Below are 15,112 nucleotides of genomic sequence, written 5' to 3'. Positions count from 1 at the left end.
TACTGGCAGAAGTAAAGCTGTGAGTACCGGACGTGAGTTGTGCTTCGGTAGCTCAGTTGGTAGAGCACTTGCCCACGAAAGGCAAAGGTCCCGTGTTCGATCACGGTCGGGCACACAGTTTTAATCTGCCAGGAAGTTTCATATCAGCGCACACTGCGCTTCAGAGTGAAAATCTCATTCTGGAAACATCCCCCAGGCTGTGGCTAAGCCATGTCTCCGCTGCATCCTTTCTTTCAGGAGTGCTAGTTCTGCTAGGTTCACAGGAGAGCTTCTGTAAAGTTTGGAATGTAGGAGATGAGATACTGGCAGAAGTAAAGCTGTGAGTACTGGGCATGAGTCGTGCTTCGGTAGCTCAGTTGGCAGAGCACTTGCCCGCGAAAGGCAAAGGTCCCGAGTTTGAGTCTCGATCGGGCACACAGCTTTAATCTGCCAGGAAGTTTCATATCAGCACAAACTCTGCTGCAGAGTGAAAATCTCATTCTGGAAACATCCCCCAGGCTGTGGCTAAGCCATGTCTCCGCAATATCCTTTCTTGCAGGAGTGCTTGTTCTGCAGGGTTCGCAGGAGAGCTTCTGTAAAGTTTGGAATGTAGGAGATGAGATACTGGCAGAAGTAAAGCTGTGAGTACCGGGCGTGAGTCGTGCTTCGGTAGATCAGTTGGTAGAGCACTTGCCCGCGAAAGGCAAAGGTCCCGAGTTCGAGTCTCGGTCGGGCACACAGTCTTAATCTGCCAGGAAGTTTCATATATTTGCGACTTGTGATCCATTACCAAAACAAACTTCTGTCCCTCCAATGTGTCAGAACTTTCTGATGAAAGCAAGGACAACATACAGCTCATGGTCATATGTTGACCAATTTTGGTGCAAAGGTCACAATTTTTTGCTGTAGAAGGCTAGTGGTTCCCAGTATCCATCCACATGCTGTTGTAGTGCAGCACAGAGTGTGGAGGCAGAGGTGTCAGCCATCAGTACAAGCTGTGCCCGTGGTATTGTGTGCACCGAGAGTGCTGCTTCAGTAATAGCAGTCTTCAAATCAGAAAAATGCCATTTCCTCTTCTATATTACAGTGAAGTTTATTCTTCGGTAACGGTTTGCTTTGTATGAATTTGTTCAGTGCCACAGCCAGTAGGGCGTGGTTACGAACGAAATTGCGACCAAAGTTTGTGACACTGATTGTCGTAGGTCGTCAAAAATCAAGTATTGCATCTATCTTCTCTTTTGATGGTTGAATTCCTTTAGCATTAATGGTACAGCCAAGAAACTGAACAACTGCACCCGCAAAGATAAATTGGATGGATTAATAATGAGTCTAAGCTCACAAAGGTGGTAAAGAGTTGTCACAGATGTGACAGGTGCTCAGCTTCTGAGTGTGGGATGACCAAAACACTGTCCACATACACAGCAATAACCCAAGTCGCATCCATAAATCTCTGGAACATCTGAACAGTGCTACATGGACCGAAAGGCATGCGGGTGAACTCATACAATCTGAAAGGCGTGCATACAACTGTCTTGCGAATGTCATCTGGTGCAAAGTGTATCTGGTAAAAAGCTCTAATGAGATCCTATGTAGAGAATACGCACTGGATGTGAAATCCTTGATGTGTGGCAAAGAAGACCAGTCTGGAATCATTCTTGCTTTTAGCTGTTGGTAGTCTCCACAAGGATGCTATCCACTGTTATTTTTCGGTACCACACGGAGGGGAAATGCTCAACCATTACTTATGGACATCAGATCCCCTGTGCGAGCATCGATGCAAACTCGTGTTTAACCACTTTCAGTTTCTGTGGCATTAAATGATGTCATCGAGCACGAACAGGTGGCCCGTATGTGATCAAAATGTAGTGCACTGTGGAGTGCTGCACAGGACCTAATGTGGGTGTTCGACACACGATCCTGGGAGCTGCTCAAAAGTTCAATAAACTGAGGATCTCCAGTTATCACTTGGACACCAGAATCATGCACATTAAGTTCTAGTCCTCTGCTAACTGAGTTAGTGCTAATGTCAAGGGGGCGTCGATGCCAGAGGTCGGACACGAGTCCATAAAATGATAAAAAATCTGCTCTCAGTATAGGATGTGTAATGCCTGCCACGACAAAATGCCACTCGAGCTTGTGTCGTAGACCTAGGTTTAACACTAATGTGGCAAGACCACAGCAGCTATTGTAAAGCCACTGGCAGCAAAGAGGTGGCAAACATCACACTTACGAGATTGCAGACAGATGGACGAGTAGACTGATACCTCTGCAAATGTGTCTGCTAAGGACACCTCGGTCAGTAATAAACAACCGACAACTGCCATTCGTAGTGTCTGTAGCCTTCATCATTGAGCTCCTGTTGCACTTCCCTGCTTACCAAATCGGCTACATTTCTGTGCTTCGAACTCAAATCGGAGACGGTACCAATATATTTTTGTAGCCAAAGGTGCGCGACTGCATTTCCTGGGTGACCGATAGCAATGGGATCAACAACTGTTGTTCTGAGCCAGCACTGCAGTGACTTGTACGGTAAGTTCGGTGATCTGAGCCCGTAGCACATCAAAGTTGCCATTTGCCAGCTGTCGTGGGCTAACTGCTGCAACTCGTGCAGACAAATACGTTTCAGATATTCTATCAGTGGTCTGCACTAGTGCATCTAGATCACTGGCACACACAGTTAAAATCTTTTGTACATCAGGTGTGGAGCGTGGAAGATGCACCACATGGTGGACACGGCCGTACTTTGTGTGACGCGGCACGGTACGGAGTGCAAATGTGTGTCGAATTTAACAACTGTGATCATTGTAGATCACGTCGGTCTCACCGACTGCTGTGGGTTAGCAAAACTTATTAGCTTTAAAATAACCTGTAACGCAAAATGATATTCAAGTGACACAGCAAACAAAACAACAGAACAATATATCGGGGAAAACAAAGAGTAAAAATAGCACATTGGTAGCAGTAGAATCATTCTGCAGTCTGTTGCATGTGCCACTTCTCTAAACTTTCTGAACAGTGTTTTGCAAAACGAACTGCCCCCCATGAGACTGAATACTGCAAATTGGGAAACACTCACACATCAACAACTCTGACGAAGGGCACATTTTTATGGCTCAGTGTCTGGGTACAAGCATCTCAGAAAAAGCTGATGTGCCGTTAGTTCTGATGACAGAGTACTGTACTAGTGCAGGCCTGAGTGTCAAGGGGTTTCAAGCACAACGTTCTGAGCACATAGTTGACCATTGGGCTTCACAGCAAATGCCTCTACATGTTCCCCTGATGAACCAACAGGATTGTAAAATATGATTGCAGGGGGCATGGGATCGTACATCTCAGATCAAGGAAACGTATTATCTCCTCACACAAATCACATTGTTTGTTACACCAGGTCAATGATTGTGACTACAATCGCAGTCATCCAAGCCACCAGCCACTAAAAACAGGCAATGTGCAACAGTCACAGGCTGATGGAGTAGTATCATGCTACGGTGGACATTCATATGGACTTCTATTGGATCTACACCAATAATTGAATGCATCATAACAGCTGGGGATTATGTGAGCATTCTTGCAGATTACGCGCATCCTTTCACACTTGATGTCTTCCCCAATGGTAACGGCATTTTCCAGCAGGATAACTGTCCCTGTCATGAGACCACTACTGTGATAAACTGGTTTGACGAGCACGACTGTGAGCACAAGGTGATGTCTCGCACACCAGATTCGTCTGATAGAACACATCTGGAATTCTACTGGATGCCAGCTCCAAGTCACAAACCCTTGGACCAATTTTATGGGAATTGTGTTACCTGAGTGTAGACATCTGGCACCACAAACCTCTGGGAGCTTACCAAGGAGTTGCTGAATTCTTGCCAAGCAGAACTGCTGAAGTATTGAATTTCAAAGGCAGACCAAAAGGCTAACAATTAGCCCTGCCTGTACAGTTACGTTATTGCAAATGCACAATGAATGGCAGCTGCACTACAGTTGCTGATATGTTCTTTATTTAAGGGCTTGATTAGTTTCGGCCTTCACATCCAGCCCCCATTTTCTAGGGAGGAGGAGGAGGAGGAGGAGGAGGAGGAGGGGGGGGGTCTGAAAATTGTACAGTGGTGGAGCAACTGGAGTGGCCTTTCATTAACTGCGCATAAAGATGTGAAAAACGGCACTCTCTAAACATGGAAAAACTAATAATATTCACAATGACTAATTATACTATTTAAAAATCCCTTACTGGTCATATGCTGCTCACTAATATCAACTATACATCACAATCCATCCTGCAATATTTACCACTGACAAAGAGAGATACACGAATTTGAAGGGTGCTGACAATCGCAAAGTTGAGCACCACAAATCAACACAAACAACAATTAATCTAAAAATTGTCCAGTATTCCTTTGCACAATGCTTGAACAAACAGTTTAATGAACATATGAATGATCAACCAGATTATTATGATCAACCTGTTACTACAGAAATAAAAGTGACTGGCTTGTGACAACGCAAGAAATGTATTTATCAGATTCTGTGGCGCATAAATACCACTTTTTGGCCAGGTGTGCAATGGATGTCGAAGGACACTGATTTAAATGACCTTGAGAAACAATAGGATTTGGTCAACAGATTGCTGGGGATTAACAACATGGGAATTGTCAGGTTTGTTAAATGTCCACACACTGACAGCACTGGCATACTTTGAGAGTGATAAAATAATTGTGAACAACTAGTTGATGATGTTTAATTTAATGCCCATGTCCCATGAAGGTAAACTTACAGCAGACATTTATCCCATTTTTGAAGTAGGAAACATCCCAGTGTGTGGCACAACCAACAACTGAATATAATTAATGAGAGCACAAAGAGCATATTATTGTTTTTTTTTCTTCTTCTGGAAATGACTCCTCAACAGTGACACAATTTATTTATTTATTCATTCATTCATTCATTCATTCATTCATTCATTCATTCATTCATTCATTCAATCATTTATTTGGTAGGGCATAGTTATGAACCTGCAATAAAGTCTCTACCATAAAACAAACAAGATTATGGAGCACTTTGTTCAGTGCACATCTAAATTTGAACTCTGCAAGCCACTGTACAGCTTGTCATGGGAGGAATGTAGTGTACAAGAATCATTTTACTGCCACTTGCTGTGCTTCTACATGTAATGTAATCCACAACCAGAGAGCTAAATTATCAATGTCGTGGATAAATTAATGCAGTCAACTGTTATCCACTATGATACATTTTTCAATAAGGTAAGTTCTTCGCCTCAGTAATACAGAATCTCAAATATTCACAGTTATTTAATATTTAATGAAAATATGTGAGTTGCTTCTGCAAGACCAGTGGAAACACTTGGCAGTAAATTTAGTTTCACAAAAAGGAAGAGAAGTGAAAAAGAATTTTTGTCTCAGAGATTTTTCAGTCAGTACATTGACTTCTGAGAAACAAAGACCTCAGAACAACTTTTTAGAGGGTAAGGCCAAAGTGTAGCACTAATTAAACTACTTATACGTTATAATGTTTTATGAACCTCTACGTATTATTATTAACATCTTGTATTTGTCACTGACAGACAGAGATAATGTCTCACCTTTATCAGGATGCTGTCTACCCACATAAACTTTCCACCAACGCTTAGACTGCCATCAGCTATTACTTGAGATCTTAAATCAGTGAGCTTGTTGCCAAGATTTTCCAGTATTTGTTGCACAGAATTCTCTGGTACCATTTTTACAGGGCTAGAAGAGATGTCTGCGACAATATCTTCCAAAATATTAACTTTCATGAGGAAATCATTCACACTATTTTGTTGTTGTTTATCTGAAAAAAGGGTAGTAGATAAACCAACAGTTATCTTATTAGGCTATGTTAAACATAATTTCTTACTCATGAGTATCAATACTAGTTCCACAGGAACCATTCAAATTATACAAACAATAACATCACAAGTTTATAAGTAAAACTATAGTGAAAGACTGCACTGTACCTCAAGATATAGGTATATGACATTAGGGAGATGAGTATGTTGTTTTTCACTGCATGTATGGGAAATGAGAGGTACTTACAAGAACAAAATGTGATCAAATCAGTTTTCATGATACCACGAAACAGCCAATTCAAAATACAATAATGGGAAATATTCATAATGTTATCTGAAAGTGGACAATGGACATCTTCAGTGTACTGTCCTCATAATCTTGGGTAGAACAAAGACAGGCAAGAAATCAGTCCAATCACTCATATTAAAAAATCTTAATTTAGTGATGCCTAAACCCACACAGCCAGTTGTGGCTTCCTCTTCCCTTCCTCCTCCCGTTTGTGAGTCAATTGTACTAAGCATTGGTCCACGTCGCTTGTCTAGCGTTTTTTTAGGAGTAGGCTGCATATAAAGCATTTAACATTAGACTAAGACAGAAAATAGTTTCAGATCAAACTTAACCTGGGAATCTGCGTTCTATAAATGTTAATCCCAGATTATATCACTGTGAAACCAGATCATAAGGACTTAAGAAAATTCATGGTTCAAAGTCACATTCAGCTGTAATCGTCAGTTTCTAGTGTAGTGGCATTATGGAACATTACTTTTGGTTTTACCAAATATAAATTAAAATAATTAAAAAGTTGTTATTAAAACAAAAATGATAAGCAAATATGTGACTACGCCACTCTCATGCAGATGATGCTAGAAATACTTTGTTTTGATCTGGGAGGTTACGTTAAGGAACTTACTGGCTACCGTGTGTACACATAGATCAATCTCACAACAGTTCCTGTGGGATAACTCGTAATTTATGTGATTAATTCACAGGCATTTTAGAGAGACTTAGCAGCAGAATAAGAAAGAACAAAAATTCAAAATATCTGCAATGAACAATTAAGTATGGGAATTATGACAGCAGCCAATAACCATTCACCCAGCTCTTATATTTGTTCTCTCTCTAAGCTTGAGTAGCAGTGACTATGCAGTTTGTATTAAATATTCAAGTACTGGACACGTCCTTAAAACTGCTATGACTATTCCAAGTGCACTAGTAAATAAAACATTTAAGAAAGCATGTTGAAATACACTAACAGTATGACACTGTTTAACGTATTTCGATGGCTCAGAGGTTGCATTGTGGACTGCAGTGCATAACATGTCATATTCTAACACACTCAATTGTCACAACCCCCCCCCCCCCCTTCCCCTCTGTTTGTTACTTTCTCTATTGAATTGGTCATAAAGATCATCACAACATTATCATGCCATTCCATTCCATACCATCGAAACCACACTATATTCTCCATTTTCCATGTGTTCTGGAGCACTGTTGAGCAAAATTCTGTGTGCAACAACCCTATGCATTGAAAGTCTCTCCGGGTTTGCTGCCAGATCCTAAAATCAACTTTACTTGATACTTTGGCAATCCAACTGGCCACCATCTTCAGGAGAATGCTGCTTCGCTGGTGAGTCCTGCTCCGAACTGATGACAGGCTGCAAATCGACGTCCTATATAGGCCACCGTTCAGTACACGGCGCATGCACCGACCATCACAATTGCTGTCTCCAAGACTGGGAGGTGGTGCCGCACTTAGTAGAACACTGGCAGCAACAATATCACACACTCAGGGCCGCACCAAATAATGTTCAATTTTGATGTGGGATAGTACAGGATTCCACGTCCTGCTAAGAGGAAACCAATTGTCTCTGTTAATTAATCTGCCAACCTAACTTCCATCACCTCTTTGTAGACACTGTTCCACAAACTGGAAATGTTGGCAACTACCAAAGTTTCATCAAATTTCATATCTTGTCCCTCATTTAAGCAGTGTTCTGCTACTGCTGATTTTCCCGGCTGTTGTAGCCTCGTATGACAGTGATGATCCACACACCCGTCATGAACTGTGCGAATCAAATGGCCAATGTAAGCCTTCCCACATTGACACAGAATTTTATATACACCGGGTTTCCTAAGCCCTAAATCATCTTTCAAAAGGCTGAGTAGTGCCCTAATCTTCGGTAGATGGAACACACTTTTAATGTTAAAATTCCTTAAAATTTGTCCAATCTTAAATGATATGCCTCCAGCATAAGGAAGAGAGGCCACTCATCTATGTTCCTCTTCATGCACCTCCAGTGATGGTTCAAACTCCATAGCCTGACAAATCTGCTTCTCAGGGTATCCATTTTCCTTAAAAACAGGCATCAAATGCACATGTTCGTGGGTTAAGCTGTCTGCGTCGGAAATGGCATACGCTCTGTGTACCAAAAGTTCTCAGCGGGACTCATCAGCAAAACAGCATTCTCCTGAAGATGGTGACCAGTTAGATCACTTAAATATCCAGTCAAGTTGATTTTAGGATCCAGCAGCAAACCCAAAGAGACTTTCATGACTTATTACGCCGGGAAAACCTATAAAGTCAAACCCTATGCAATATGAACTATATTGTTTCCTTTCATCAATTTGACAGATATCCGAGTATACAGATGTGTCCGCATTTTCAAACTCCTCCAGTCATGATCTGACCACCCTGTATGTAAACTGAGAGACAGTAAAACTAGCAAAACCACAGATCACATTTATTAACTTCGTAGAAAGCACAAATTTTTCACTTGCATGAGGAGAGTGATAAATACGGCCTGATAACAGCTTTTTTTAAAATCTTTAGGGCAATAGGCACAATTAACACTAAGTGTAGATATAAAATTTCTTAATGTGGTTAGGGGATATGTAGGGAGTGACATAAAAACGTGATGAATATATTAATTAAGAAAACCATTTGAAAACAACTGCTAAGGATTGCTTTATGGTCTCCCCTGACGTACAGAATCTTTACATAAGTGTCATAAAAAATCTTCCAAAGTTGATATGAAATATTATTTATTAAATGTTGTTGTGGCAAGGAAGGGGGGGGGGGGGGGGGGGGGGAGATTCAAGGCTACTTTCGTTGTTTGAAATTTGTCAGAATGATCCTCCTGTATTTTATTACTCAACAAGTCAAACGTTGTGATGTTGTGATACAGATTGTTTAGTAAGGGTTAAGATAGTAAATGTCCAATTTAAAGTAAAATGAAAATAAATGTATTTGTTAAGCAAATGTAAAATATGAAGAACAAACAGGTATCTGGTGAGGGTAACTAAGTGAAAACACGTTGTTGTTGTTGTACCCTCCACACTTCCCTCCAATACCAAATTCGTGATCCCTTAATGCCTCAGAACTTATCCTACCAACCGCTACCTCTTCTTCTAGCCAATTTGTACCACAAATTCCACTTCTCCCCAATTCTATTCAGTACCTCCTGGTTACGTACATGATTACCCATCTAATCTTCAGAATTCTTCTGTAGCACCACATTTCAAAAGCTTCATTCTCTTACTGTCAAAATGTTTATTGTCCATGTTTCACTTTCATACATGGCTACCTCCATGCAAATACTGTCAGAAAAAATTTCCTCACACTTAAATATATGCTCACTGTTAACAGATTTCTCTTCTTCAGAAACACTTTCCTTGCCTTCGCCACTCTACATTTTATATCCTCTCTATTTCAACCATTATCAGTTACTTTGCTACCCAAATAGCAAAACTCACCTACTACTTTAAGTGTCTCATTTCCTAATCTAATTCCCTCACCATCACCCACCTTAATTCGACTACATTCCATTAGCCTCATTTTGCTTTTGTTGATATTCATCTTATATTCTCCTTTCAAGACACTGTCCATTCCGTTCAACTGCCCTTCCAAGTCCTTTGCTGTCTCTGACAGAATTACAATGTCATCAGCAAACCTCAAGGTTTTTATTTCTTCTGCCTGGATTTTAAATCCTACTCCATTTTTGTTCTTTTGTTTCCTTTACTGCTTGTTCAATGTACAGACTGAATAACATCATGGATAGGCAACAACACTGTCTCACTACCTTCTCAACCACTGTTTCCCTTCTGTGCCCTTGACTCTTACAACTGACATCTGGTTTCTGTTCAAACTGTAAATAGCCTTTCGTTCCCTGTATTTTACCCCTGCCATATTCAGCATTTGAAAGAGAGTACTCCAGTCAACATTGTCAAAAGTGAAGACAAACATAGCAAATAATCATTGAAGTTTGTCTGTGTCACTGATGACTCTCAGTAAACTGACAACATAAATAAAAGCATTTAATATGGAGTCAGTACAGTAGAATAGTTTTTGAGAGTGAGGCATTACTATACTATCTCAATATGGTTTAGAGCTATTATTTTGTGCATATAGAGGTACACTACTGTACGAGGGCTGTTCAAAAAGTAACATGACTTTTCAAATTGCACAGGCAACGTACATTCGATTATCAATTTTTTTTGTTATGTTGGTACACATGCCCCAAACATATGTTCACAATTTCAAGTGAACAGCATACTTCTATTGTTTGTGACAGATAGAAAGGTTAGATGTGTTTTAGTGTGCTCAGCAATTTTCTATCATTATGAAAAATGGAACAAAGAATTTGCATCAAATTTTGTGTGAAAAATGGAATCAAATGCTCTAAAACACTTGAAATGTTGACAGTGGCATGCGGTGAGTCTGCTCTAAGTAAAAAAAAAAAAAAAAAAAAAAAAAAAAAAAAAATCTACAAGTAGTAAAACCTCTCCCAAGACAACCAAGAAGATGCCAATGACGAACCTCACTCTGGATGCACCAGCCGATCAACAACAGATTACAAATGTCAAAGCTGTGAAGAAAATTGTTTTCGAAAATTGTCGAATTACCATATGAAAAGTTGCTGAGGATGACAGCATATTGGCCGGTTCATGTCGTGCAATTTTTTCTGATGTTTTGGGCATGAGACGTGTGTCGGCTAAGTTTGTTCCAAAAGTTCTCAATTTTGATCAGAAGAACCATGGTGTGAGTATCGATCAGGAGCTCATGAATGACATCACTGATGATCCTGATTTGTTCAAAAGGGTCATAATTGGGGACAAAACACGGGTTTATGGTTATGACATAGAAAACAAAGCCCAGTCATCCCAATGGAAGAATCCCAGAGGGCCAAAACCGAAAAAAGCATGCCAAGTTCGAACAAATGTCAAAGTTTTGCTCACTCCCCCCCCTCATTACCGTGGCATAGTACATCATGAATTTTCGCCTCAAGGTCGTATGGTTAATAAGGAGTATTACCTTGACATTATGCGCTGTTTACGAGAAGCAATATGCAAAACTGTCCGGAATTGTGGAAAAACAATTCATGGCTTTTGCATCACGACAATGCACCTGCTCAATCATCGTTGCTTGTGAGAGATGTTTTGGCCAAAAACAACATGACCATCATGCCTCAGGCACCGTATTCACCGGATTTGGCCCCTGGCGACTTTTCCCTGTTCCCAAAACTGAAGAGACCTATCAAGGGAGGAAATAAAAACTGCATCACTGGAAGTACTCAAGGGTGTAGCAAAAAGTGCTTATGAGAAGTGCTTCGAGGATTGGAAGAATCGTTGGCACATGTGTACTGTACCTGAGGGGGATTGCTTTTAAGGGGACGACATGAATACTGATGATTTACATAAAAATATAAAGTCACCTTGCTTTTTGAACACACCTCGTATTAGTGTACAGTTATGTGAAATGCTTTAGGATTTTACTGCTACTTTTTTATTCTGGAGGGACCCTCCTCTGTCCCCCCCCCCCCCCCCTTTCTTCTCTCTCTCTCTCTCTCTCTCTCTCTCTCTCTCTCTCTCTCTCTCTAATCCACACCCAAAAAGGAAGCACATCTTCATTTATGGTTAGTAGGGACTGGAAAATATAGCATCTACTTTCGGCAACATTCACATATACTTGTTTTTATTTACAATGAAAGATGCACAAATTTAAAAGGCTGTCGCACACTACATGAGTGAAGACAAACATTTTGTTTGAAATGTTTGGGGTTTGCAAGAACTTCAACAGTCCCCCCCTCCCGAAATGACTTTTGATTTCTTCGTTTGACCATATTTAAGCTTTCAACAAATGACTCTTCTATTGAAAAGAGTAACATTTTTCCACCAGTGAATTGACTGCATCTCTGATTTAAGGTGTTTCTGGGCTTTATTTACCTTTTCCCACCCAATTCAATGATTACAAAATCCGCAGAAAGATAAGTTCGACTCTTCGTGGGCATTTATAGTTGTGCGATCCATGCTTGATAATGCCACAGATAGAACTGACAAGGCACTTAGCACAGACATAGAACTGAAAGTAACTCTATTTTAAGGTTAGAGAAGGAATTTCGGCATGGCAGATTTTGTTTACCAGTCGCTAAGGTGCAGACACTATATTCATATAGTGGCAGATGACCACGAATGCAAAAACAAACAAGAATTTTGACTGCCCTCTCACAGGGCAGGGATCACTAATCTTCTGTGGCGTTGGACGGGTCTTACTGGAAATACGTGATGGACCAGGACTAGTCGCATCACACATTCCAAAATAAGAAAAGAATACAATGAGCAATGCACACTACAAAACATTTGGGAAGAGCTAGTGGACAACTCCTTGTTGAGATTTGCAGAGTATTGTTAACGACACAGTTCGGGCATGACCTCTAGCTGTACTTGACACAACCACTGGTTGAAACATCCGCTACCTAACTTGCCACTTTAAAGTGTCTGCATTATAACAACTTTTGAACTTAATCCAATAGACAATCATACCCGTTTCTTTGCTATAAAATGCTAAGCCACACAGTTGAGTACTACGACGCATTGCGGGTCATGTATCTTAAACAAACCATTCAACCGACCACAACTGCTATGGCACCAGGCCATCAAGTGCACTGACACATCACTGAGTTTATGCACTTTTTATTTTGCAAACACTTTCTTACGCTTGCTATCTTTCCAAATTTGGCTTCAGCAGATGAATTTTCAATATTTATGCACAGAAAATAAAGCTATTTCAAACCATCTCGGATAAAAAAGTATATATGAAAGCAATTCACTATAAAATAGAGTCTATCAGGTAATTTTGTGTTTTTGCATTTTGAGACAGCATTAATTTCTCGTTTATTGCCAAATGGGAAGTTTTCCAGTCCTTTGTGATTAGTAATAAAGAAGAAAATTAACAGACAAGTTAATTTAAGCTTTACAGTTTCCTTAAATCATGGGGAAATAATACCATTCAAGAATTTCTGGCATTTGTGGTATACAAAAGGATATGTTTCAAGGAGTAGGCAGATTGTACAGTTGAGTGGCAGTGCTGGAGATATACCAGTAAAACAAAGCATATTTACAAAAACAACTTACCAGTAGCATTTTGGCAGAAAGCATGCCATTCCTGCAGAATTGACAATCCATGCCACTCATTTTGCAGCAGCAATGAACGTACAAAAGCATAGACTATCCACTCAACTTCTCTTGAAATATCTGACAGTCTTCGCCAGTGGTCAACCTGCACTCATTTTTAGAGGAAAAAAAAGTTGCATGAAATCATTATATAAAATATTTAAATGAATATAATTCTTAACATCAAATTTCGTAACTTCAGTAGCAGAAAAAGTATCACAGGCTTGATATAACAATTTGTGGTAAGTAAATAACGTAATAACTGTATAACTATTATATGCACAAAAGGAGAAGCTATGGATACAGAGAAGGGTAATATATGACAGATAAGAAAGATGAACATTTTTTTTTTAATTACATGAATTCATTCTCCAAGAGCAAAAGCAGGATAGGTGCTGTTTTTGAGAAATGTAAGCACGGGTGAAATAAGCAAAATTTTGCATGGCACTCTAGACATGGTAGGGCAGAATGTAATAAATATGATGCTGTAAGTATGTGACTAATGGTCATCTACTCAAATATTTTGGTGTATGGTCATCTACTCAAATATTTTGGTGCAAATGTGTCTTTATTACACTAGAATCTCGCTAATCCGGCCCTCAGTAGCCCGACCTCTCAGTAATCCGGCACACATCCAAAAGCACATGCACAATGAATTATCATGTGCAACAATGCTTCGTTAAACAAAGCTTTATATACTGTATTTGAAATTGTAGCTTTCTTTACAGTTCGGAGTAATGTCTTCTTAAAGGAAACACTTTACTCTGGACCTTAAGCAGAAACTCGAAATTGTAGGTAAGTTAAATTGAAGTTCTTTGAAGAAAGCCTTTGCTGCTGAGTTCAAGTTTGACGAGCAACTATTTATGACATTAAAAAGAAAGATGATGTTATTCGACAGTACTCAACACAAATGGATAGTGAGTTGGGAAAAAGGAAGCTTACGCGAAAGAGTAAGAATGAAGAACTTGAGGTAGCTGTTTATAGATGGTTCATACAACAATGCACTGAAGGAATTCCAATCAGTGGCCCGATTATAAAGGAAAAAGCAGCTGCATTTAACAAACAACTTGGCGGTAGTAACTTGTTTGCAGCGAGCAAAGGTTGGATATCAAACTGGAAAAAACGACACGGCATTCGGCAGCTGACAGTCACCGGGGAAAGTCTCTTAGCGAACGATAAGGATGCTGATGAGTTTGTAAGCAAGATACAGAAGACAATAGAAGAAGAAGATTTAACTGCTGATGCCTTGTATAACGCTGCTGAAACAGGACTCTTTTACAAGGTGCTTCCTTCAAAAACATTAGCTGCCAAGAACGAGAAGGAAGCTCGTGGTTACTAGCAACAGAAACAGCGCACAACATTAGTGGTGTGTTGTCATGCAAATGGCAGTCATAAACTACCAGATGAAAAATTAAAAAAAATAAAAAAAATTGTGGTGCTTTAGAGGTACCCAAAACACTCAAAAGAATGCAGCACTTGTCACAAATGCTGATAGCTTTACGAAGAATCAGCATTTACCAGTACTGGCATTCAATTCACTTGTCTACATCTACATCTACACCTACATCCGTACTCCGCAAACCACCTGACGGTGTGTGGCGGAGGGTACTTTGAGTACCTCTATCGGTTCTCCCTTCTATTCCAGTCTCGTATTGTTTGTGGAGAGAGATCGTCGGTATGCCTCTGTGTGGGCTCCAATCTCTCTGATTTTATCCTCACGGTCTCTTTGTGAGACATACGTAGGAGGGAGCAATACACTGCTTGACTCCTAGAGGGATGTTCTCGAAACTTCAACAAAAGCCCGTACCGAGCTACTGAGCGTCTCTCCTGCAGAGTCTTCCACTGGAGTAACG

General features: G+C 40.2%; 2 protein-coding genes across 2 annotated transcripts in view; both read right to left on the bottom strand.

Annotated features, from left to right (window-relative positions):
• Window positions 1–5,633, bottom strand: part of LOC124711323 (midasin-like) — a 128,124-nt gene extending 122,491 nt beyond the window's left edge. The window contains exon 1 of the mRNA XM_047241341.1: window positions 5,582–5,633. Coding sequence (XP_047097297.1) covers window positions 5,582–5,608 — 27 coding nt within the window. The 5' untranslated portion in view covers window positions 5,609–5,633. The remainder of the gene's footprint in view (window positions 1–5,581) is intronic.
• Window positions 5,634–6,359: 726 nt separating this feature from the next.
• Window positions 6,360–15,112, bottom strand: part of LOC124711514 (midasin-like) — a 155,758-nt gene continuing 147,005 nt past the window's right edge. Inside the window, exons 23-24 of the mRNA XM_047241629.1 lie at window positions 13,221–13,365; window positions 6,360–6,370 (exon numbers count right to left, since the gene is read on the bottom strand). Of these exons, the coding sequence (XP_047097585.1) occupies window positions 6,360–6,370; window positions 13,221–13,365 (156 nt within the window). The remainder of the gene's footprint in view (window positions 6,371–13,220; window positions 13,366–15,112) is intronic.

Source organism: Schistocerca piceifrons, chromosome 8 (assembly GCF_021461385.2).
Source record: "Schistocerca piceifrons isolate TAMUIC-IGC-003096 chromosome 8, iqSchPice1.1, whole genome shotgun sequence".
Taxonomy (NCBI): Eukaryota; Metazoa; Arthropoda; class Insecta; order Orthoptera; family Acrididae; genus Schistocerca; species Schistocerca piceifrons.
This window is presented reverse-complemented; position numbering and strand designations above follow the sequence as displayed.